Source organism: Nanorana parkeri, unplaced genomic scaffold (assembly GCF_000935625.1).
Source record: "Nanorana parkeri isolate BGI_ZX_2015 unplaced genomic scaffold, ASM93562v1 scaffold386, whole genome shotgun sequence".
In the NCBI taxonomy this organism is placed as follows: domain Eukaryota; kingdom Metazoa; phylum Chordata; class Amphibia; order Anura; family Dicroglossidae; genus Nanorana; species Nanorana parkeri.
This window is the reverse complement of record NW_017306654.1, coordinates 1100402-1124381: the sequence shown is the minus strand read 5'-3', so window position 1 is coordinate 1124381 and position 23980 is coordinate 1100402. Positions and strand designations below refer to the sequence as shown.

The 23980-nt window shown below is 42.4% G+C and overlaps 1 protein-coding gene across 2 annotated transcripts; it reads right to left on the bottom strand.

Moving 5' to 3' along the window:
• Positions 1-3550: 3550 nt before the first annotated feature.
• IVD (isovaleryl-CoA dehydrogenase) lies at positions 3551-20143 on the bottom strand. 2 transcript variants are annotated; one of them, XM_018559263.1, is made up of 12 exons: positions 19968-20143; positions 17116-17205; positions 14645-14696; positions 12246-12415; positions 11276-11369; positions 10102-10238; positions 9247-9343; positions 8309-8402; positions 7837-7918; positions 5618-5722; positions 4823-4895; positions 3551-3716 (listed from the first exon to the last, which is right to left on the bottom strand). In XM_018559263.1, the coding sequence occupies exons 1-12, from the start codon at positions 20103-20105 to the stop codon at positions 3583-3585; spliced, it is 1266 nt and encodes a 421-aa protein (XP_018414765.1). In that variant the 5' UTR covers positions 20106-20143; the 3' UTR covers positions 3551-3582. The 2 variants fall into 2 exon arrangements, with proteins under 2 accessions (XP_018414765.1, XP_018414767.1); XM_018559265.1 differs by lacking the exon at positions 17116-17205.
• Between the last annotated feature and the right edge of the window lie 3837 nt (positions 20144-23980).

Sequence of the window (23980 nt, the reverse complement as noted above, 5' to 3'; positions counted from 1 at the left end):
CAGTCCCAGATTCATGTTAGGTGTCAGCCGCAGACTTCTGACTGTTTACCGCCTCCACAGGGCATGACTGCACAGTACGCCTCCATAGAGCTGAATGGACTCCTTGCGTCCTTGTGAAAAGGACTGCTGGGGTTTCAAGAGGCTGAACTGAAAATACATTTTCTTTTGAATACATTCAGTATTTATTTAAGGAGAGAATAGATGTTAAAGAGGAAAAACAAGAATGGAAGGATAATATAACATTATCTATTCATACAAGAGTGAAAGAATGTCGGGGGACCGGCTGGCTCTGGGGGGGGGGATGCTTAGATACTGTCGAAGTTGAGCTATTACCTGGGCTATGTCTGATATTAATATACTGTTGTGGAACGTCCGGGGGCTTAACTCCTGGGTTAAACGTTCCCTAGTGTTCCAATATCTTGCATCGTATAACCCGCATGTCTGTATACTCCAGGAGACTCACCTGACTGGTAATTCTATAAGACCCATGCTGAGGGGGTGGCCCCCCACCTATTGCATACCTATGGGGAGGCTAGTGAGGCGGGTGCTCTACCCCCCTCCATGATGGAGGCAATCATAGTGGTGGTGCCTAAGCCTGGGAAGGACCCTGAGCAGTGCTCGTCTTATCGCCCGTGGTGGTTTAAAGGGGATCAAGATAACCAGGCGGTAACTCTGGAGGCTGCTCTGATGGGTTCTTATGCGGGGCTGAGAAACTTGGTTTATAGGGGTCCGAAGGCAGTTGGGACGGTCACGGGACCTATGCGTACTGTACTGGCGGTGTGGGACAGGATGAGAAGGGGAAGGGTGCCGGCTGGTGCCATTTCCCCCGATGTCCCATTTGGGCCCACCGTGGGATCACAGTTAAGCTAGAAGTCACAACAGGAACTTTCTACAATAGGAGGTGAATTTTTTTTTAAAGGTGATTCCTCACCTAAAGGGATGCCGACACTGCAGCTATTCTTATTACAACACTGAGACTTTGCAGGTGGGTATAATGAAGGCAGACTCTCCTATTTAGAAATCGGTTTGAGTACATAATGAAACATACATTTCTTTAGAAAAATATGAAGCTGGAAAAAAGTTGTTGGAAATCTTTACAATGTATATAAGGTACCAAATGGGTCCTCAACAAAACTATGGTTGCACATTAAACTATATATCCAGGTGTACCATACAGCAAAATGGGTTTCATATTTTCAGGTTTGCGGTAACTCGTAGGTTACATTCACACATGCCTCTTGTGTTTGGCTTATTTGAAGGCAGAGAGACTGATTGTTATATTACCCAGAGTACTTTCTCCTGTCTTTAGGTGTAGCTGCACGCGTTTAAACGCATTCAGAATATCTAATCTGCCCCCTGATACACAGATTTCGTTTTACTATGACCCTCTATGCACATCATCAAATCATACCATTTAAGATAATTCAATGTATTTATAGGTATTTAGAAAGTCCTATAAACGCATAAATGTCACCATCAGTGTGAATGAGGCCTTACCTTTTCATTATGCTGAAAATCATTTTTACATTCTGTTTACTTAAAGGGCCAGATTTTAAAAGATTTCTGTATTTAAGAATTTATGACAGTTTTGTGACAGCGAGATACAGAGTAAAGAGTAAAGCACCTTTCAGAGTAAAGCACCTTTCCTGTTCCCTTGCAGGTGTGCCCCTACTAAAAGAGTACATTTTGGTTTGCTCAGACGTGGGCTTTTATGTCCCACATTCTATGAACTCATAAAGCACAAGTTACAATATACTCCCCTGCTGGGTAAAGTAAAACACATGCAATACTGAAAAAAAACAAAATTCTCTATTACGGTTAATAACATTTTCCAGACAAGTTTTGTTTACAAGATGTCCAATACGTGTCAGCTGGTGGAGTGTCAGTAATGTTTTGAATGACAATGGGTTATTAAAGCCGCCCATATACTGTAATATTTTCTTTGTTTAAGCTGCAGGCTGAATGATGACAATATAGCAGATTCATCCAACAATGATTTCAAGCGTTGATCGAGGAATCTCCTGCTGTTTGCACTGTATTCTGACAGTGGCTGCCAGCCACTGTCAGAATACCCAAAGAGAGCTGGCAGTTCATTGGCTGCAATATTCATTGGCTCCAATAGTCTCTAAACGGCTCCTTTGATAGCTGACCAAAAGGGTGACACCCACCCTGCGAATTTTGCATAGTGTATGGCCAACTTAAGGGACTTGGTTAAGCTACAGGATGGAATAAAAACCCCATCTGAACGTATCTAAGAGCTGATTGACTGCACTTCAGCTGAAGTTAATTTGTCTGTGAATGTTCTCATTCATCCAGGTCATGCTATATCTGTAAAAAAGAAATTAAGGCAACTGGACTTGCTGTATTTTTCTTGAAGGCGTTGGACCAGTGTAAACTAGGTTGGACCAGTGTATTGTGGACATGATTCTCTTATTACCCCTCACAGGCAGCCAAATTCTTGGAGGTTAATGTTTTTATGAAAGGCTTATTGTTTTTATTGGAGGTTTCGGTTTACCATTTTCTAGCTTAACCTATCAGGGCATGGTGTTTAAATTGTCATGCAAATATTTGTAAAAGGGTCGAGTGAAAAAAGTAATTCTTGTCTGATCAATCTATTTTCTGGAAGATTGAATCAAGGGGGAGAAGCCATGAGAGAAATGTGCCAAATCTAATTAGCTATGTGACTTTTCTTCACACACTTAAAAAAAAAAAAATTAAAAGATTTAGTAGCAAATATAAGGGAGTGAGAATTCTCAGGATGAGGTAGCAAGATATTGCTGACAACAGTAACGCAGAAGCCAGCATCAGGGAAGGAAGGCAGAGGAGAAACAAAGAAGGCAAAATCCTTTTGAGAAGGCCAAAGTTGTCCAAGGGCTGTATCACCATGCAGTAAGAGAAGTAAAGTAATGTCAGCATAAATATTAAAACGCATTTGTACTTGTTTTAGAAATAAACAAGAATAGATTTACTCAATAAGGCAGTGCAAAGAGGACAGACCTACAGTAACCACACCAAAACAATCCCTTAGCTAAAAGGACTGTTGGCTGATGTGAGTAACTGGACCTTCCATCATCCTGATTCCATGTACTGCTTTAATTAATGTATGTTCACAATCTGCTTCCCATAGAAATTTCAACCAACTGCCTGTGTTATAAAATTCTTTATAAAGACAAAAGGACAAAACGGAGTTTCCAAATGGTTACACATGTACAAATCAAGAGATGTATATATAATCAATCACCATGAAACTAAAAACATAACAAGGCCTGCTGGTCTTCCTAAAATTGACACCTTAATCTTACCAACACAGATAAAACATTCGTCATTTCAGATTTCAGAATCTACTCCATGTGATTACATGTCCTTATGGTCTTGATGCATCCATGTTATGAACCTGATTCACTTGCTGTAGGGGAAAGAAATCAACAACTTCTACTCTTTGCAGTGTCTTCCTTGTATTGTGTGCAGAGGGAGTACACTGGAGTCATTCCTGAGAGGTTTCTTATTGTTAGAGTGATAAGTTTAATATGTGTCTGTTCTCCCGCCAGAAGACAGTTCAGGAGCTTCATAGGAGTTATCTGTTTATTTGTACATGGCATTGAAGGCTCTGCCTATAACAAGTCTCCGAATCTCACTAGTGCCGGCTCCTATCTCATACAGTTTGGCATCGCGAAAGAAGCGTCCCATTGGATAATCGTTTATATAACCATTGCCTCCTGGAAAAGAAAATACAGATTAAGGTTTGAAGGCCAGAAAGTAACTTATTTCATAATTGTCTTTCTTTACTGCACACCATTTTCATGTTTAACTCAAACCTTCCTGATGCTGAATCAGTGCTATCTTGATGTCTTGATCAATTGAATTCCACTAACTCTCCAGACCCAAAAGGCACAATGTTTTGTAGTCCACAAAAGAGTACTATGGTTCAGTGCAATGTTCAGTAACAGTAGCAGCCAATCAGAATTACTTTTACTGATCTAACTACGGCAAGCTAAGATCTGATTAGCCCTTCATCACTGTACTATGCACTGCCTTAAAAAGAATGTATAGTGAACGTATACAGATTTTATTTCATATGGTCAGGGCTGAAAGAATAACAATGTCATTTTTTTCTTAAGCCCGGTATATATGAAATACTACCTAGAATTATTTTGCAGACATTTTCTAGCCAGCAGATGGAGCTCTCAGCTGTGTTTCACAGTACCGGGCCCCGTGCTAAAAGGCTTTTGTTTGTGTCAGAACCAATTCAAGTCTACAGGAATGCAAAAGCAGCTCAAAGCAGGTTGAATGCACCTGTCAACTTCTGACCAATCTCAGAAGCATCTCAAACTGATGTCAAGAGCAAGATCATCTTCAGAGCCAAAAGCCTGCCAATAAAGGCCTCAAAGCTGTCTATACACTGTCTTGCTTACTTGGCTGAAATGCCAGCAGTGTGTGGCCCCAATGGCACCCCTCAATTTAACAAAAGTCTGACAATTCTCAGCTGAACAGTGACTGCAACCAATCTGACAACTGCACACCCACTGCTGTCAGGATATAATAACCCAGTGGGCGAAATCCTCCCATCCAAGCTGTTTAGTGTTGGTGGGGGAAATCCATCCCTTTTTCTCATTCAGCCCAAAGGGCTGAAGTGTTTACTGAAATTTTTACTTGGAAAACCAAAAAAAAGATATAAATAAAGTCATTAAAAAGCCACAACAGTCTATCTTTACAGAATAGGCCTACATGTGATACATTCATCCTCCCTTGTGCGTTGTGGTGCTGTGTGCCTAAAAAGAAGTACTTCATGCAGTCAGTCTGAGTAGGTCAGTGAAAGTCTTACCTAAACACTGGATACCATCAAGAGCCACCTGAGTAGCACATTCCGCAGAATAAAGGATCGCTCCGGCACAGTCCTGCATAACAACCCAAACAAATACAATTACAAGAGCAAATAAATGCACCACTGTTACAAAGGTTAAGCCTGAACTCTGGTCACAAAAGCTTTGTATTTGTTTCAATAAAGTTATTTCATATTTGTTTTAAAATCAAGAATAGTTAAATTTTGTAATCTGTTATCAGGGCTGCTATTGCAGGACTTCCTGAAGTAGACGACACCTCTGCACCACAACTTTAATGAAGCAGCTAATGGTGGCTCCCCACGATGTCGTGACTACATGTCAATGTCATCACACCTGCAGTGTTATCCATAGGTGGATGGCTGCTGTCCAAAACCCATTCATAACATGCATAATTGGCATCTGGGAGTTAGGCAAACCCCACACCTCAATTTGTGTCTAGTTTCTCCTCTTGCAATGCCTTTGTCTGGCTACTGAAAACTAACATTAGTAAAAGGAACACCAGGAAACGTAGTTCCAGCATAAACTTCTATTGCACCTCACAGTGGCTAAGGGATAATAATGACTCCTGATGCCAAGCCCGGCCATAGAAGTGATGGATTCAGTCACATGACCACAACAGTGGAAATAAGGTACTTGGAAAATCTGTTTTTAATAAAAATGGGCCAGATTATGGTAGAATGAAGAGTTTAATCTCAAACGAGGGAGGAAGATTTTAATGTGCCCAGAATTCAGCTTTAAACCCTCAATGGTTGTTCTCCCACTAGATATCCACTTACCTTAGGATTGAAGTGTCCCTGGTCGCAGGCTCTTGCCACATTATAAACATACTGACGACAAGCAGTCAGGCGCGTGTACATGTCAGCCATCTTTCCCTGCATCAGCTGCCATAAAAAAAAATTGTTTGACATACTAAGAGTTACTCTAAAACTGGGTTTGATTAAACAGCAAAAATTGCACATTATAACTATCTCATCTTCATCATTAATCTGGGAAACCCAACTTTATTTTACCAAGATTAAAGATTGCAGTTTCAATTATTACCAGCAACCTCTTTGGTGGACAAGACAGACTTTCAAACTGTCCAGAGGCCAGATAATTTACACGGCCAGATAATTTCTTGATTGTCACAACTGATACCCCAATTAGGAATATGTCCTAGTCATCAGGATCAGGCCGATATTAAATTATTATTGATCCAAACTGGTTCAGTCCACAACAGCTTCTTAACTACTTCAGTTCAACTCTTGCGCCGGTAGACCCCTTATGGGCCAGTGCTATTTTTACACTTCTGCTATGGGCTGTTTCTTTGGTGATAATTAAATTAAAGCGGACCTAGCGAACTAGTTTTACTGTAGATAAAAAGTAAACATTTTAATCTAGAATTTGTCCTGGTTATAATGACCATAAAATTATGTTTTATAATCACAAAACATGGCATAGTTTTTTCAAATGAAATAAAAGGCTTTTATTTTCAATTTTGTGCATTTTTAAATGCATGACAATTTTTTTTAATGGTAAATACAAAAGAAATAATAAATCAACCAATATTTGCAAAAAGACCATGAGTCAGTTACACAGTTTGATATTTTTTTTTTTCTTTACTTGACTGACATCACATGCAGATCAAAGGTTATCCTTTTGTAGATGAATGTAGCTATAGAGTGTAACAATAATAACTCTGCTATATTATAATTCCGATTGACACCGCAGACACTGCTTTTTGACTGTTGATAGAAAACAAGTCCAGGTTGTCAGCTAGGATTTGCTGGTGAGGTCGAGGAGGAGATGGGTGTACTACACACAGCCAAGGTATTTAGATTATGTTTTTTAGGGCATGTTTAGTACACCCAAAGTCTAGAACAGGTTAAAGGAGATCTTCTCAGGATAGCCTGTGGAGTTTGTACTACTAGAAACAAGTCATCATTCTGAGATCCTGTATTTCTCTTCTGACAGAGATCTCAGCTCTATATTCCCTCCTTGCCACTAGAATTTGCTTGGAATTTATACAGATTCATTTATGTCACTTGGCCCCTAATGGTTTCTCTTTTTAGACTGCTGAAATGGAATTTGCAACACCAATGAACATCACAGCAATTTATATTTTGTGCTTATCAATTAACACTTCATCATTCTGTTTAAGACATTTTAAGAAACTTTGCTTGATGAACTTTAAAGTTTTAATGTATTATTTACCTTTGTTTGTGTCCCTTAAAGTGGAACTATAACTCAGGTTTGCAAACAAATTGCTGCATTGTGCTAGATGTGTCACCATGCATTGTAGTAGCATGTGTTTAATGTACATGTCTACAATGTGGAGGTATAAATGGGCCTTTAAAACAAACACTGCAAATAGTGAATGAAACTCAACTGTTCACTAAAGGTGAATCAATCACTGCAATTTAAAGCATGCACCACTTAGATTGACCTGAATTGAAGGTCTTACATTCACTGCTTTAAAAAACAATATGCCCTAATTCGCTTCCTGCTGCTCTATGGCACAGTCCTGCTAGCTTGTGACTATAAAAGTGTCAACAAAAAGAAGAAGTTGCAGACCTATTGTCTAAAGCTGGCTATACACCTATAGATTATCTGCAGATTTTCTATGGTCAGATGGAAAAAGTGAAACAGATTCCTCTATCTACTTTAACTGTGTGGATGGAGGAATCTCCCACTGGGCCAAGCTTCAGTATCTTGCTAGTCGGCCCCACTGGCACTCAAAATAACTGAACAATCTGATTGGATGCAGGGGTTGTTCAGGTATTTTGAGGTCCAGCGGGGCTGACTAGCAAGATACCAAAGCTTGGCCCAGCTGGAGATTCCTCCATCCACACAGTTAACGTCGATGGAGGAATCTGTTGCACTTTTTCTGTCTGACCATAGAAAATCTGCAGATAATCTATAGGTGTATGGCCAGCTTAAGGTGGGGAGTTAACAAATCAGAAGCAATCATGAAAAGAGGGTGGTGGTTAAATAGTACTGTGGTATATATTTTTACCTGGAAATATCCAATTTTTTGACCGAAGGCTTCTCTTGTGTGCAGATAGGGAATTGAATGATCCAGAACAGCCTGCATGATGCTAGAGGATTACAGATAAAGAATACTCTTCAAAGGCCACAGTGATATATCTTCTGTGCATGATGCCACTAATATAAAATGCATTTACAGGCAAACTCTAAAGAGATAACTTGTTTTTAGCGTCATGCAATTTCTCCGTTTCACACAGTGCCATTCAAAAACAGTACTAATGATGCAGTGAAGATACCGATATACAGGACGCTCAGCACAACCAATATTACACTGATTAGCAGACTGCGTCACAATAAAATCAAGGAATGAAGCATATGAATGGAAACAAAAAAATTGGGCATTCCAGCTCCTACCATCGTTACAATGTGCTTCCAATACACATAAGAAGCCATTCACACCTGCCAAAGATGATTTGCAATATACAGCCTATTAGCATTACCCTATTGGGCCTGCGCTGAGAATGACCCTCTCAAGATCCAACCCACTCATCAGTACATAGACTCCCTTTCCAATGTGTCCAAGCATGTTCTTTTCTGTAAGAAAATAACAAAAATTAAAATGGTAGTGGTTTGAAATACCCATCGGCTTCTGCCATCTTTTAAGGACTTCAGCACAAAAATCTCTGCACCCAAGTTCACTTCACCCCCCTACCACACTTATTAAACATGCACTCTTCATGCTTCCCACTTATTTATTGCTATGGAGAATGCAGCGGGAGGAATAAGACTTCACAAACATTGCAGTTTATAGTAAAGCCAAGAGCAGTATCTGTTAAATTATGCTTTGTAGCATTTACAATAATTTGGCTTATATCAAAGCTAACTATATCAGAGCTATTAATTTATTAATGTATATTAGGAGGTATGGTTAGTAGGAATGGTTTTAAGAACAACACAGTATAGTCTGTGATACTTTTTTATTTGTACCAACAGTTAAATTTTCAGCACACTGTATCAGTACTGGTTGGATCTCAGAAGAGGCAGTTCACTCTGGCCTCCTGTGGCATCCCTGACCATAGCAAAACATGTAGGACCAAAGCAATGGCGTCTGTTGATGGTCAAGCAAGTCTGATGCTCTTTGGAAGAATCCCAGCAACTTGAAGTCAGGGGTTATCCTAGGGCTGGCCTATTCTTTTGCCAGTGTCCAGTCCTCTTGTAGTCGGTAGTATAACCTGACAGTATCTAAATTCTCTCAATGGACGAGAAATATCTTTCTTTTTGAATAATTTTGCCCGGACATACACTTCAAATGACCATATGAGTCAATAATCACATCTCCTTGCCAACAAAATACCTACTTCAACTGTGTGCGGGTGACACTTTAAGGCTTTTCTTCCAATGTAGAAGACTGCATATCATATTCCTTTGTTCAACTTACCTGGAATCTTGCAGTCCTCAAACACCAGCTCACATGTGTTTGACCCTCTCATCCCCAGCTTGTCAAGTTTCTGGGCTGTGCTAAATCCTGGTCTGTCCTACAAAGAAATTAAAACAAACATGTGGTGGGTAAAATATAAGGGCTCCAATTGCTAACCTCCTCCCAGGCCCAGCGCTACCGCAAGGCAAGCGGCCGCCTGAGGGCGCTGCAGGGTGAGGGCGGAAAAAACAGGGCATTTTGACAAGTACTTGTACTTGCCAAAATGCCCCGATGCTTGCGCTATGTTTTTTTTTTCACTTACCTTCGGTGCGGGAGAGCATCCGAAGGTAAGTGAAAAAAAAAAAAAAAACATAGCGCAAAAAATTTTGCCCCAAAACCAATGCTGATAGGGAGCAGGACCAGCGCTACAGGGGGTCAGAGAGGGGGGAATGGGGCAAAAATGCACCTTGCCTGTGTAGGCAATAATCCTAGCAACGGCCCTGCCTCCTCCTGAATGTGCTAGTTACCTGGCTGCAATGCTGATCCTCTGGCTTCAACACAATGAATCTGTAACCTGGTACAAGTATGCAGATCAGTAAAGTTGAAGGAAAGGCCTTACCCTGCATTCTTATTCCAATCAGCAATTTATGGTATTGAAGCGAGTAGATTGACCTTACACCCAAACAACTCTTTTTAGAAGGAGCAGTTAGCATTGGCAGCCTCCATATTTTTTTCTCATGACAGGTTCCCTTCAAGAAATACACAGTCGCAGCAGGAATCCCGTCGGCCTCCAGGGATTACCAAATGATTATGGAACACTATAGTAGGCTGCAGCAGCATATTCATGAGGATCAGACTACAAAGGGAAAAACTCACCTTTTCCACAACGAAGGCAGTGATGCCATGCGAGGCTGGTTTAATATTGGTGTCTGTCTTGGCATAGACGATCACCACATCAGCATCAGGACCATTTGTAATCCAGAATTTGTTGCCGTTGAGGATATAATAGTCACCTAGCAAAATAAAGACCTATGTTCACAATAGTATTTCCACTAAATAACTAATTCAGCAACAATAGATACTTTGCCAAAATATCAAATATTAGGCCATTCAGGAAAGATGTTTTTATTTGAGGTTGTCTGTGAAATATTTCACAGGTGGGTAAAGCGTTAAAGCCCGGCTCCAGCCAACACGTTTCTTTAATCTGGACAGAATAGATAAGCGTTAGAACCTCTCTCATGTTTTAAAAGCTGTGACCCATTTGAGAATTTTGCCTCACTTGCTGCTCTGCCTAAAACCTGCCACCTTGACAGGAAGTGGGGAGAAAACTCCCCAATGGGGACGCAGACAGCAATAAATACATGAGAAGTTTCAGAAACGTACACAACACTCACTTTTAGTGGTATTTTCTTCCAAGATTGATTTTATTTTCTATGCATTTTGTTGATCATTTTAAATGCTTTGGGATTTTTTTTACCCTTTAAGTGCCCAAGTGCGGACACCCGGACCTGCACGGATGTGCGTGTGACAGCGTGTACATGCATGTAGCTGCATTCTCCTATAGGGAAAAACAGGCTGCTGAGCGTAATTACATGCAGCACCTGACCCTTCCGGAATCTAGTCTTTTTACGGGGGGTGCACACTGTATGGAAGTGCACGACAGTTTGAATGAGCCCCAAATTGTATCCAGTGACTCAAAGTACATCAGACAAATCTGCAACAACTGTGTGATGCCATTATGTCAATATGGACCAAAAACTCTTCAAGGAATGTTTGCAACACCTTGTTGAATCTATTGCACAAAGAACTGAGGCAGTTCTGAAGACAAAAGGGGGTCCGACCCAGTACTTGCAAGGTGCATCTAATAAAGTGGCCAGTGAGTATATATCTAAAGCCACAGCTTTGTGTAAAGCTGCATCTGATCTGCCTTAAGTAGTGGCATAACGGTCTTCCCCTGCTTCTTGGTAAGCTCTCAATACTCTTGTACAAGGTCTAAACCACAACTTATAAGATCCAAAAGAAATAGAAAAATGTCTGCAGTGAAACCAACCTTTCTTCTCTGCCTTCAACTTCATGGACACCACATCAGAACCAGAATTGGGCTCACTCATGGCAAGTGCTCCTATATGTTCCCCACTGATTAGCTGTTAATAAAGCATCCGTGGATGAGTGGAAAAACAACAAATGAGCATGTAAGATTTGGGATACACAAAACATTACAATGGACATATTTAATGAAAATATTAAAAATGTACAAATACTAATAATACAGTTATAGTTTGTACTCTGCAGACAGGTGGAACTAGCTCACCAAAGGCGGATTATGTATATAACGGGCAAAGCATGGCAATTGGCCAAATGCTCTCTTTCGAAATGGTAAGATGGAATAGCACTGGCTATACAGATGTTGTTGCCTGCTACTAAGCTAAACATAAGTGAAACATACAATACCATAACAGAGAAGAGCCAACACTGTGAATTCACTTATTCAATCATTCACACAGCAAAAATCTCCCTACCTTCCCCTCTATTTTTTTATTCTTGTTGTCCCGTTAATAGGCTGCCCATTCTCAAATACACTGATATTTTCTTTCTCTCTCAGGAAGGAATCCCTGAAACATACATAGGGTAAGTAGACTGACTCTCACACATACAAACATATGTATACATACACAAACAGCTGACATTCACAAACTCCTTCCAGCTTCATTTGTGGACCAAGTACTGACTGTTTAGCTTTGCACTACCATTGAGATGCCACAACAAAACTCTACGACAACAGGAAACCCAAAACAGCAGCTTAATCATATCGCCATGCCCTATGGGGGAGGCAACCACACTGTACTGTGGGATAGGTTGGAAAATTAATAGAGTGAAACGGAAGGCACATTAGGAACCCCAACATGTAATGCCAATATTTGTACAACGTTACTTTTTTACAGTAGGTTTCACCATTGTCTGGTCTACCTATATAATTTACAGAGTGGGCCATTAATGTTGGGTAATATTGCTGAACATACCTTTGGAAGATATTTTTCTTTCTGTGCTTCACTTCCATTTCTCACCAGCTGGTTCACACAGAGGTTGGAATGGGCACCATAACTTAGACCAATAGCTCCAGACACACGTGAAATTTCCTCCATTACCAAAACATGTTCCATATATCCCATGCCAGCTCCTCCATATTCAGCTGCAAAAGGATAGAAACCATTTTATATTAGGATAGACGGCAGTCAAAACTGATATATACAGCACAGTGGCTTAGTGGATAGCACTGAGGGTCCCTAGATTAAATCCCAGCCAGGTCACTATCTGCAAAGAGTCTGTGTGTTCTCTCTGTGCTTGTGTGTGTTTCCTCCGGGTACTCTGGTTTCCTCTCACACGCCACAGACATGCTGGAAGGGTAATTGGCTCCTGTCCAAATTGGCCCTTGTATGCATGGGAAATAGGGACCTTAGATTGTAGCGCAGGGACTGATGTAAATGTGCAACTATGTAAATCTCTGTGTAAATTGTCAGCGCTATATAGATAACTGTAAGAAATAAATACATTTTGATATCCAATAAGTACTTAAAGCTCCTGCACTGGGCTATACTGCACTGCATATGGAACTGATAAGTTTGTCCATTGGGAGGAAAGGTCTGTTGATTCTGCCAATCCATGTCTGTGATCAAATATAAAGCATACAAAGATTCAGACCACAAGCCGAGCATTCAGACAATGTAGAAAGCAGCAGAAGTGGTTGTACAATGCAACAGCAGCAATCCTAAGGCGACGCCACTGCAGTTGTTCATATGCAGAGTATCATAAATCATTTACCCAAAATTAAAAATGTTATTCAATTGAAAAGAGAAAAAAAAAAGCGAGGTTCTCAGTTTCTTACCAACTTATGATTAATGCACATAGTGCAACTTGCAGTTCAACTTGGGAGATGTCATTTAAGGAAGAGCTCCTGGCAGAAATTCTATTAACCCTTGCATTAAAGCTAGCCCCATACTGCAAGGTTCAGCTGCTTATTTTTGCCCAGTGTAAGTTCTACTCACCAAACTTCTGAGCCGGCAGCGTTACCTCCAGCCTGTCTCCTACTAGTCTGCGAGGATGGTATGGTATCCTCACTCCCAATATACTGAATTAGATATGATGATTTAAGGACTCCTAGACCGCTGTAGTGGAGGGGGAGAGGCCCTCAAATTAGCAGTTTACCATTGCAGTGTGGGGTAGCCCCACTGCAAAGGTTAATACATTTCTGGCCGGAGTTCTTAAAACAGCCCTAGAACCAGCATAAAGTTGAGTGATCATGTTTTTTTTTATATACATTGAGCTCTAAGTTCTTTTTGGCTGACTTTTCAGGTACTGGATCCTATGAGCACCTTTAAGCATCGTTTCTGTTAAATAGCCTGTCCACCAAATACTTATATTTCAGATATTGGTATTTGCTGTCTAGTCTAATCACTTCTGCCTTACTTTCTTATTCATTCAGGAAATACATACATGTTAACAGCTCTGATTCCCCTGGTTTGATGTGGTATTGGAGCAATATAGGGAGCCACTCGAGTCCTAATTTTATCTACATAAAAGAAATGAATAACTCGATCCAGTGCGCAACCCCTTCAACAGCTGCAGTCAGTGCACAGGCATGGAAAGTGTAGAGATGCAGCTACCAGAAACTGAGATAGACCAGGCTAATGGGTAAAATGGTTCACTGACTTCTACCAAAACCTGAAATATCAGTTCTGCAGCAAAACAGGGTCAGAAAGCAAGGAAACCCTTACATTTAATGGTTTTAGTGGTTTTAGAACTAAGGAGTTTGCATGTTCTCCCTGTGCTTGCGTGGGTTTCCCTCCGGGTACTCTGGTTTCCTTCCACAATCCAAAGACATTCAGGAAGGTTAATTAGCTCCCGTCTAAATCAGCCCTGCATGTATGCATGGGAGATATGTGAGCTACGTAAATTGTCGGCACTATATAAATACCAATAATAAATAAATACTCTGAACAATTGTAAAATTGTTCCGTTTCATTATAATCTAAGTGTCTTTCTCTTAGGGTTATAGAGAGATTTAGGAGTTTACCAATGGACAGTTATCTGCTAGACTTGATTTTTTATACATTATTTGTATTAAAATTAGGAATGCACTAAAACCTGTTTTTCTGTATCAAGTACCGATATTTATATTTTGGAAATCGCAGATACAGAGTACAGATACCGGTACTTCCGCTAACATGGAGCCGGCTTCCAGGGCAAACAGGAAGCCGGATTCCCAGCCAATTATCCATGCTGTTTGGCCGGCTCGATGTTGATTGGCCGGGAAGCGTTGTGCAAAGTTTGCCACTTGTTTCCAAAAAGATTTGATGCGAGGGCAGGCCCAAAAAACATGATACAAATTTATTTTTTAGTTAAATGACAGCTGTGTACTTACTTGGAGCTGTTATTCCAAGAACTCCCAGATCTCCAAGTTTCTTCCAAAAATTCTGAAAAACAGATTTAATTAAAATTAGATTTCCAAAAAAACAAAAAGAAATGAGGAAAACAACCAGTTCCTAAAAAGGAAAATATTATACTTTCCTTAAAAAATATTTTTAAAAAGAATTTTCTTTTTTCCCCTTATTAACCTTTAGGCAAGTCAAATTAGCTTAAAAGGAGAACTATGGGGTTAAGGCTTTTCCCAATATTTCTCCTTAGGGTAACGGGAGGACACAATCTAGCGTCCTCCCGTCACCCTAGGCTCAGTATACTGCAAGCTGTAGCTTGCGGTATACTGAGACGCCGCAGCTGAAGCGGATCCCGACAATTGTGCCGGGATCCGCCCAGCTGCGTGACTGACAGCTGGCTCTGCCTATCTAGAGGCAGAGCCAGCTGTACCCGCCCCCTCCCCTGTCCGTTCCGCCAGTCAGCGCTGGCGGATCAGAGCGGGGAGGGGGGAATCCAGCCACTCCCCTGTCACGACAGAGAGCCGTGAGACGAAAACCGAGAGGTGAGCGAACGCCGGTATGTGTTTGCTCACCTCCTGATCTACTGAGCCGACCTGTGACAGTCTCATTGTCACAGGTCGGCTAGAACTATGAAAAGCACTCACCTCATAGTTCTCCTTTAAGTGTATGGCCAGCTAGTGACAATTCTTTCTTAGACATGTCAGGATATACAGCGTGTAATCAAACATAAGTAATGTTTATCATTCATTAGAACTATGTAGGTCCCTCAGACTTAACAGGTATATTAAGCGGACTCCACCTAGAGTGTTTAACTGGCTTAGAGCAAGTTTGCCTTCCTTCCAAGCACCTGCAGCAAATGTCAATGCTCCTGGCTCAAGAATTATAATGCACCCATTTTTTATTAATAATGGTTGCCATGGTATTGTACACATAGAGAATACACGTTTTACAGCTGGCACTTCCCATTAACATAAGGGGAGAATAGTGATTGAGTATCGTAGAGTTTGTTCAGGATAATGACATAGTAAATGATAACCAGCATGGATTTAGGAAAGACCGTTCCTGCCAGTCCAACCTACTAACATTCTACGAAGAGGTGAGTAGAGATCTGGAAAGAGGGAGGCCGGTGGATGTGGTATATCTGGATTTTTCTAAAACATTTGACACGGTACCACATAAAAGCTTACTACACAAGTTGAGGTCTATAGGCATAGATGAAATGGTGTGTAAATGGATATAGAACTGGCTACAGGAACAGGTCCAGAGAGTATCGATAAATGGCTGCTTTTCAGATTGGTCTAGTCATGAGTGGTGTGTCCCAGGGTTCTGTGCTAGGCCCCATACTATTCAACCTGTTTATTAATTATATCGGGGAAAGAGTGAATAGCCATGTTTCAGTGTTTGCTGATGACACCAAAATCGGGAGGGTAATAGACACGGATTTAGACATTATAACACTACAGGGGGACCTGGATAAAGTTGGGGAGTGGGCAATTATATGGCAGATAAGGGTCAATGTTGATAAATGTAAAGTTATGCACTTTGCGGTTAAAAATAGGCAAGCGGATTACACATTAATGGGAACTCCACTAGGGAAGTCACAAATGGAAAAAGATTTGGGGGTCATTGTAGACCACAGATTGAATAATAGCTTGCAATACCAGGCTGCGGTAAACAAAGCGTGCAGAGTACTGTCTTGTATTAAAAAGGGAATGTACTGCAGAGACAAGGCAATCATTTTGCCACTTTATAGATCGCTGGTTCGGCCTCATCTGGAGTATGCGGTCTAGTTTTGGTCACCAGTCCACAGAAAGGATTTCCTTCAACTGGAGGGAGTCCAGAGGAGGGCAACCAAACTAATTAAGGGGATGGAGGACCAAAGCTATGAGACAAGGTTACTATATTTAAACAGGAGATTAAGGGGGGGGACATGATTTTCTTGTACAAGATGTTCAATGGAAATAGCAACATCAGCAATAAACTCTTTACGGTAACCTCCATAACAAAGACTAGAGACCTCCACCTAAAACTAGTGGAGAAAAAAATTTAAGCATAAGGGGCATAGGGGCTTCTTCACAGTAAGAGAGGTCAGGGTATGGAACTCGCTGCCACAAGCAGTGATCTCAGCCAAGAGTGTTGAATCGCATTTGTGTTGTAAGTATTTGGACGATTTCCTCAGAGACCGCAATATACAGGGGTACAGGTACACTTAAGAAGATGACACATGGACTCATCCACACTCATACACATGTAGATTCACATGCATACATAGGTTGGACTTGATGGACCCGTGTCTTTTTTCAACCTCAAATACTATGTATCTGTATTTTAGTTACAGTTGCAAATATTTAAAATAATAAAACTACATGTCAATAAGAAGGCATAAAACATGACTGCACAAGTCTTGTAACTGCTGGTAAAGGAAGAACACTGTAGCTCTACCCAATATAGTACTCACCCGCAGGTCTTTGAATTCATTTTGTTGATCAATTTCCTGGGCTTTAGGTGCCAGATGGTCCTGGAGGAACCTGTGTATGGTGTGCCGGAGCTAAATGGGGGAAAAACATAATACCTCCCGGTTAATCAAAGGCGTTTTAGCAGATGCATTCGCCAACAATTACTGCACACATGGACACACCTGTGTGTCTACAGCCACCTTTTTGTTCAATGGCCAATGTAATGTAGACAGTGGCAGGTCCTCATGCAGAAGAATGCACCTACCTATTTTCCTGGGTGCAATGAAATATATTGCACTGCGATTATTGTATACTGTAGTACAAGCTATACAGATCTGCTCCAGAAAATGGTGTGAACAGGCCCTTACAGTTTAGGGTGATGTAAATATTCTAAATGGTTCTATAGTAAGGTCCTCAAGGGAATCTCATTAACCATATGCATTCCTCTTAGCTTTCTGAGACGAGGAGTGACACCTTTTCAGCACAAAGTATCTTACACACTTCTGTCACACCTCTAGTTACGGAGGCCATGAAGAATCAATATGCCAAATAAGATTGATCAAAACCACCTTTGGAATGATCCACCTTTGAAATGTAGCTTTCCCTTTGCTCATCCTCTCTGCAAAAATTCTCTCAGAAATACCTATATAGATAACAATTATCTAGGTGGTCACGTGACTGCAAAGCTTCGGATAGTCCGTGGACGTCCGACAATGCCGACGATTTCCTCCTGATCCTGTAGAGTATTGACATCACACACCAGTGTCCATAGTTCTAGGGCAATGTTGGTCGACAGAGTTGGCGGCCACCAGTCACAGAGAAAGGGGACATGGACCAAGCTTGGTGATCCCATAGAAAACGTAAAACAAGGTATTTAGACTGAAAATGTAGACAAGGAAAATAAGAGCAAAGAGAAGGCAACATTTCAAAGGTGGGTTAGTCATTCCTTCTGATTTTATATGCATTAAAGGCTAACTCCACCTTTCCTACCATATTGCAGTCATAATGTATAATATATATATATCTATCTAGATATATCTATCTAACAGTTCCATTCCGCAGCCTCCCCACTTACCTGATCTGGGAGGAGGGGGGGTTCTCCCCACAGGCTTCTGTATATATGTGAACCAGGCACGGCTGCACAAGGCTCCACCTACACAGCCGCATCATCCATTCGCGGGCTCTGTGAATTACCACCACCTTGGACTTGTAGATCTCCATGGAGCACAAGTGTAATGATATCATGGCACTTGTAGCTTACTGAGAAAAGCCCTTTCACGTCCACGGACGTACATAATACGTCACTGGTAGCATGGCCCTGTAAATGGACGTGGTTTGCATTTGTAGAGCCGGCGGCCGGCTTTATAATAGAAGCGATTCTGGTGACTCAACTACAGCCAGATTGCTTCTACGGGCCGATACAGTGCCCCCCCCGCGGACCCTGGATCGGCATGTTGGGTGCCGGCGGGAAACTGGCGAGGCAAACATCTGCTCACCTTTCTCCTCCCCGTACTAAGAGACCGGAAGCGACGCGGATTGCATCACTTCCGGCCCCTGAGCTGTCATTGCTCGGCTACTGAAGCCCAGCAATAAGCTATTGAAGTGCAATCTATGGACTTTTTGGGGTACTGAATTTTGTTGCCATTTCACGGACACACACAATTTTTAACCTGGGCATGTTAGGTATTTATTTATAAGACAGAACCTCATCTTTCATGAGGCACTAAAATTAACCATTTTTCACTAAATTTTGGGGTTTGATAAAGGGTTGCACCAATATTGTGAACCATTAAAATTTGCATTTGCCACCATTTTATTCTACAGGGTATTGGCTTTCAGAATATATATATAATGTTTTGGGGGTTTGAAGTAATGTTCAGGCTTAAATGTGTATTATATCATGTGCGCAAAAACGAGAAAAAAAAAAGTCTTGACAGAGAAAGGGATAGTAATGAGCCTGGGCTTGTTGTGAAGCCATCCTAGCCTGCTCAACACTCTGACTGTCAGACCCCATCATCTGCAGAGGCCCATTCCCCACCCGCAGCTATACGTCACAAGGGGGGGGGGAGATTCCTCCACTGCCACTGATTGTAGCTTCCCTGCCACTGATTGGCTGGGGGGGGGGCACGGTCACAGTTTTGAGCAACTTTGGGTGGGTTTGTAACAATCCCAGGCTCATCATTCATTGATAACTTCCTCCAGCTCCATACTTCAGTACAGACTCGGGGTTGGAGGAATAGTCTGCGGGAGTCTGTGCTCAGTACCCATAATCCGCTGATCGCGGTTGCAATTCTCAGGCGCCAATTAAAAGAATCAATTTTTTCTTTGCAACATAAGCGCATTTATTCATTTCCTGGCCCCTTCACACTTTGTGATGCACGAACGTGCGTTCGCATGAGTTTTTGCTGCCGCTCATGTCAATGGGCTGCTGCACGTAGCAAAGTGGCTTATGCAGCATTTTCAGCTGCAAGCTTCCTGCATTTTTTTGACCACTTCTGACGTGCAAGCAAAGACGCATGGTTTACTAGTGGTGTTTGGGATGCCATTAACAAGTAATGACGCCACAAGTGGTAACACGCGTTATTGATGCAATGCGCTAACACGTGCCAAAGTGCGTGCTTTGACGCACGTTCACGCAACACAAGTGTGCACAGAGAATTAAAGAAGTCCAGGGGAAGAGGGATTTGTATGCAGATGATGGACAGGGGAAGCGATGTGATTGTCTCTCGATGTGCACACACACTACAATCTGCTCTATATCCCCTGATCTGTATGTAGTGTGCGGCGTATGGTATGGATTGTTTGGGAAGGCCTCCTCTTCCTCTATACCGGTATACTTCCCGCACACACGCACCTGCCTCTGCTCATCGCTGAGCCCGTTCACCGTGTCATCTATGGGCACCGAGGCCCCGGAACACCCCCGACTGCTCGGAGCCAACACAGGCCATCCTCGGCGACAGCCTGCGACCACTCGGCGGAGGAGCACAGCCATGATATCCACAAACCACCAGGAGCCTGCCGACCAATTGGATGCGGGGAGGAGAGGGGTGGGGGAACGTAAGCCAATAGGATTTTCGCAGATGACAGAAGACCCCGCCCACTCCATACGCCTCCGTCTAGTCATGTGTGCGGCGGATCACCTTGGTGGAGTCCGAAGATCATACACACAGCACAGAAGCTAATCACTGACATACAATGTAGACTGACCTATCACGTGATTAGAGGGTCATGTGATTACACGGCAGGCTACTAGCTAAAGGTGCTGTATACAAGGACACTAAGTTTTAAAGCAGTACTCCAGGCAGATATTTCCTTAAAGGAGAACTATGAGATGAGTGATTTCCACTCACCTCATAGTTCTAGCCGACCTGTGACAATGAGACTGTCACAGGTCGGCTCAGTAGATCGGGAGGTGAGCGAACACATACCAGGTTCGCTCACCTTCCGATCCTGTCACGGCTCTCTGCCGTGACAGGGGGAGGGGCTGGATTCCCCTCTCCCCGCTCCGATGTGCCAGCGCTGACTGGCGGAACGGACGGGTGAGGGGGCGGGTAAAGCTGGCTCTGCCTCTAGATAGGCAGAGCCAGCTGTCACTCACGCAGCTGGGCGGATCCCGTCATCTACGTCGGGATCCGCTCCGGCTGCGGCGTCTCAGTAGCTCGCGGTATACTGAGCTTAGGGTAACGGGAGGACGCTAGTTTGTGTCCTCCCGTTACCCTAAGGAGAACTATGGGGAAAAACACTGACCCCATAATTCTCCTTTAACCCTTGCAGTGAGGCTAGCCCTGGACGGGTTAACTGCTCGTTTTTGTCTATGTTAAAAAAGTTATACTCTCTCCATTCTCCAAGCTGGCACACTCCTAGATGGGCCCTTCCAGTGTCTCTTCCCCTCCACTGTAGCGGTCTAAGGTGTAGGATGGAGGCTTATTTAGAACCTGTCATGACATGCCGGGTGCTATTTTCCTGGCTGTACCACTGTATCAAGCATGTAGCACATGTACTCAAAACTTCTGATCCAGATGCTTTGGTGACACTGGACAGCCATTCAGTATGAAAGGCAGAGGATCAGCATGACAGAAATGAGCAATGGCAGCCCCAGCATCTATTACAACAAGTGAGCATGCTGCACTGCACTGATGGATGTGAGGTGGGTATACCAGTACTCAACTGAAAGGCCAACATGTGTACGAAAAAAGTTTTTTAGTACTCACCATAAAATCCTTTTCTTGGAGTCCACTGACAAACACTGAAAATCTTCAACTTTGGGATAGAATGCCACCTGCAGGAGGTTTGGACACTGACAACCACCACAAAACTGTAGGCCATCCCTATCCTAACACCAACATACCTCAGTTTGTAGCAAGAGTACCAAAAGCATGATTACAACAAAACAAAAAACAGAGATGGGACCTGTTATATTTTTCAGGTTGAAAAGATTGTTCAACCAATTATCTTATTGGGCTCCAAAATAGCAAAGAATCCTTTTTTTTTCTTTTGCTCATCCACTGAAGTGCACAGGATGTCACCTCTGCAGGCCACACCCCGCTGTTGTTTGGAGACATTAAATGGAATGCACACTGCCCATAAAGTTCTTTAAATAATAAAATAAACTGTAGATTGCACGGTAACAAAGACAAGGGACCATGGCTCACTGCTGCCACCCAGCGAACCCTAACTGTACAGTACAATGTCACGCTTTAAAGCGCAGCTGGTGTGAATGAGGCCAAAGTGTGACAGGAGAACCCAACACCCAAATTTACAACAAGCAGAAAATAATCCAAGCCTAAACCCAAGAGTATCTATTTAGGATTACTGCAAAGTTAGTAAACACAGGCACATTAAGGCCTCATTAACACGTGAAAAGGCCGGCACGTACAGCGCCATGCTGTGTGCACGGCAAGATCGGGCAGCTCCTGGAAAGGACAGGTGCTGTGTGTGATTAGTATCCATGCCCTGTCCTTCTCTATGCGAGTACGCGGCATTACACCGCCCTACGCTCACCCGTCCTGCACGTCCGCTGACAGGATGGATGGAGGGGACTCAATTATCATACGGACAGGGTAATTTGTGAACATCAAACAGTCTGTTGCTTACCGGGGGCTTGTGTTGACACATTGCGGAACGGGTGGACAGGTTAGTGGATGGGGTTGGGCATGACCCAGCTCTCATGGTACCAACTACAAAATGTTTAAGGCGGACAGAGTGTCCTAAAAAAAAGATTTCAAAGACTTAGGTGCTAGGTTGAAGAAAAGGACCTCCATGATTAGTATTTTCGGAGATACTGCTGGTGCCACGAGCCACTCCAGAGACTGAGGGAATTGAGGGGACTGAATAAGTGGCTGCGGAATTGGTGTCAGTAAGAGGGCTTTGGGTTCATGGAGAACTGGGCTAACTTCTCAGTCGGTTACCAGCTCTACAGAAGAGACTGGCTGCATCTAAATAGGGAAGATGCAGCACTTTTGGGGGAGAAAATGGTTAAAATACTAGGAGCTTTTAAACTAGGTGTGTGTGTGGGGTAGGGTTATAAAAAGGAGTATAACAAACAGAGCAAGTAACTACTGGAGCAATTAATATAGGACAGTAATACAAGGGGGGACAGAGGGCTCACTCAAGTCCATCTAATTAGTATCAACCATACCAAGGCTTGATAACGTTGTTGGGCTTCAGGAATGAGCAATAAATAAAACCCAAACCACTAGCACCAAACTAAAATGTATGTACACGAATGCTAGAAGTCTAGCAAACAAATTCGAGCTGGAACTTAGGCTACTCGAAGAGGACTTCGATATAGTGGGAACAACAGAAACTTGGCTGGACAGCTCACATGACTGGGCAACTAATGTACAAGGGTACGACCTGTTCAGGAGGGACAGGATTGGTAGAAGGGGGGGGGGAATGCATGTATGTCAAAAACAATCGAACGGTGCACATACGAGATGACCTCATGACAGAGTGTTGTGATGGTGTCGAGTCTTTGTGGCTAGAACTAGACAAGACTGATGCTAGTCGTAAACTAAGTGTGGCCGTGTGTTATAAACCCCCGAACATACGGGGAGAGGAAGAGGCTCACCTACATTCCCAAATAGAAATAGCTGGGAAATGTTATAATGGGTGACTTCCATTATCCAGACATTGATTGGTCAAATGGAACCTCTCATTCTATAAAGGCTGGCCGTTTTCTGAACCTGTTGCGGGACAATTTCACGGATCAGATGGTTGATGTCCCAACCAGGACGAATGCTATACTAGATAAAAAAATGTTTTTTAAATGTGGACCTAATTGCAGACATTGTGATTAGAGATGCATTGGGTAATAGCGATCACTTTTAATGTTGGGTACAGAAAAGAGATGTTGGTTTGACTACGAGACAAGGTTGCTAAATTTAAACTTGTTCACGCTGGAAGTGAGATTAAGAGGGAACATGATTTTGATGTAAAAAATGTTTAGTGGTGATGGTAACATCAGCAATAATCTTTTTACAGTTAACTCCGTAAGAAAGACTAGAGGCTTAAAATTGTTGGAGAAAAGATTTAACCACTAGGGGCGTAGGGGCTTCTTTTCAGTCAGAGTTATTACATTTTGGAACTCGTTGCCACAAGCAATGGTATCAGCTGAGAGTATTGAATCATTCAAAAAGCAATTAGATACCTTCCTCAGAGACCGTAACATACAGGGGTACAGGTACTCCTAAAAATTAGATCACACACACAAAAGATTGAACATGGACCTGGGTCTTTATTAAATGTCAATACTATGCAACAACAAAAAGTAATATTTACAGATACAAAAATACAAATCGCACTCCAAGCCTGCGATGCTGTACATATGCTGGAAAACAGTGGAAAGAAAATGCTGGGCATGTGTTT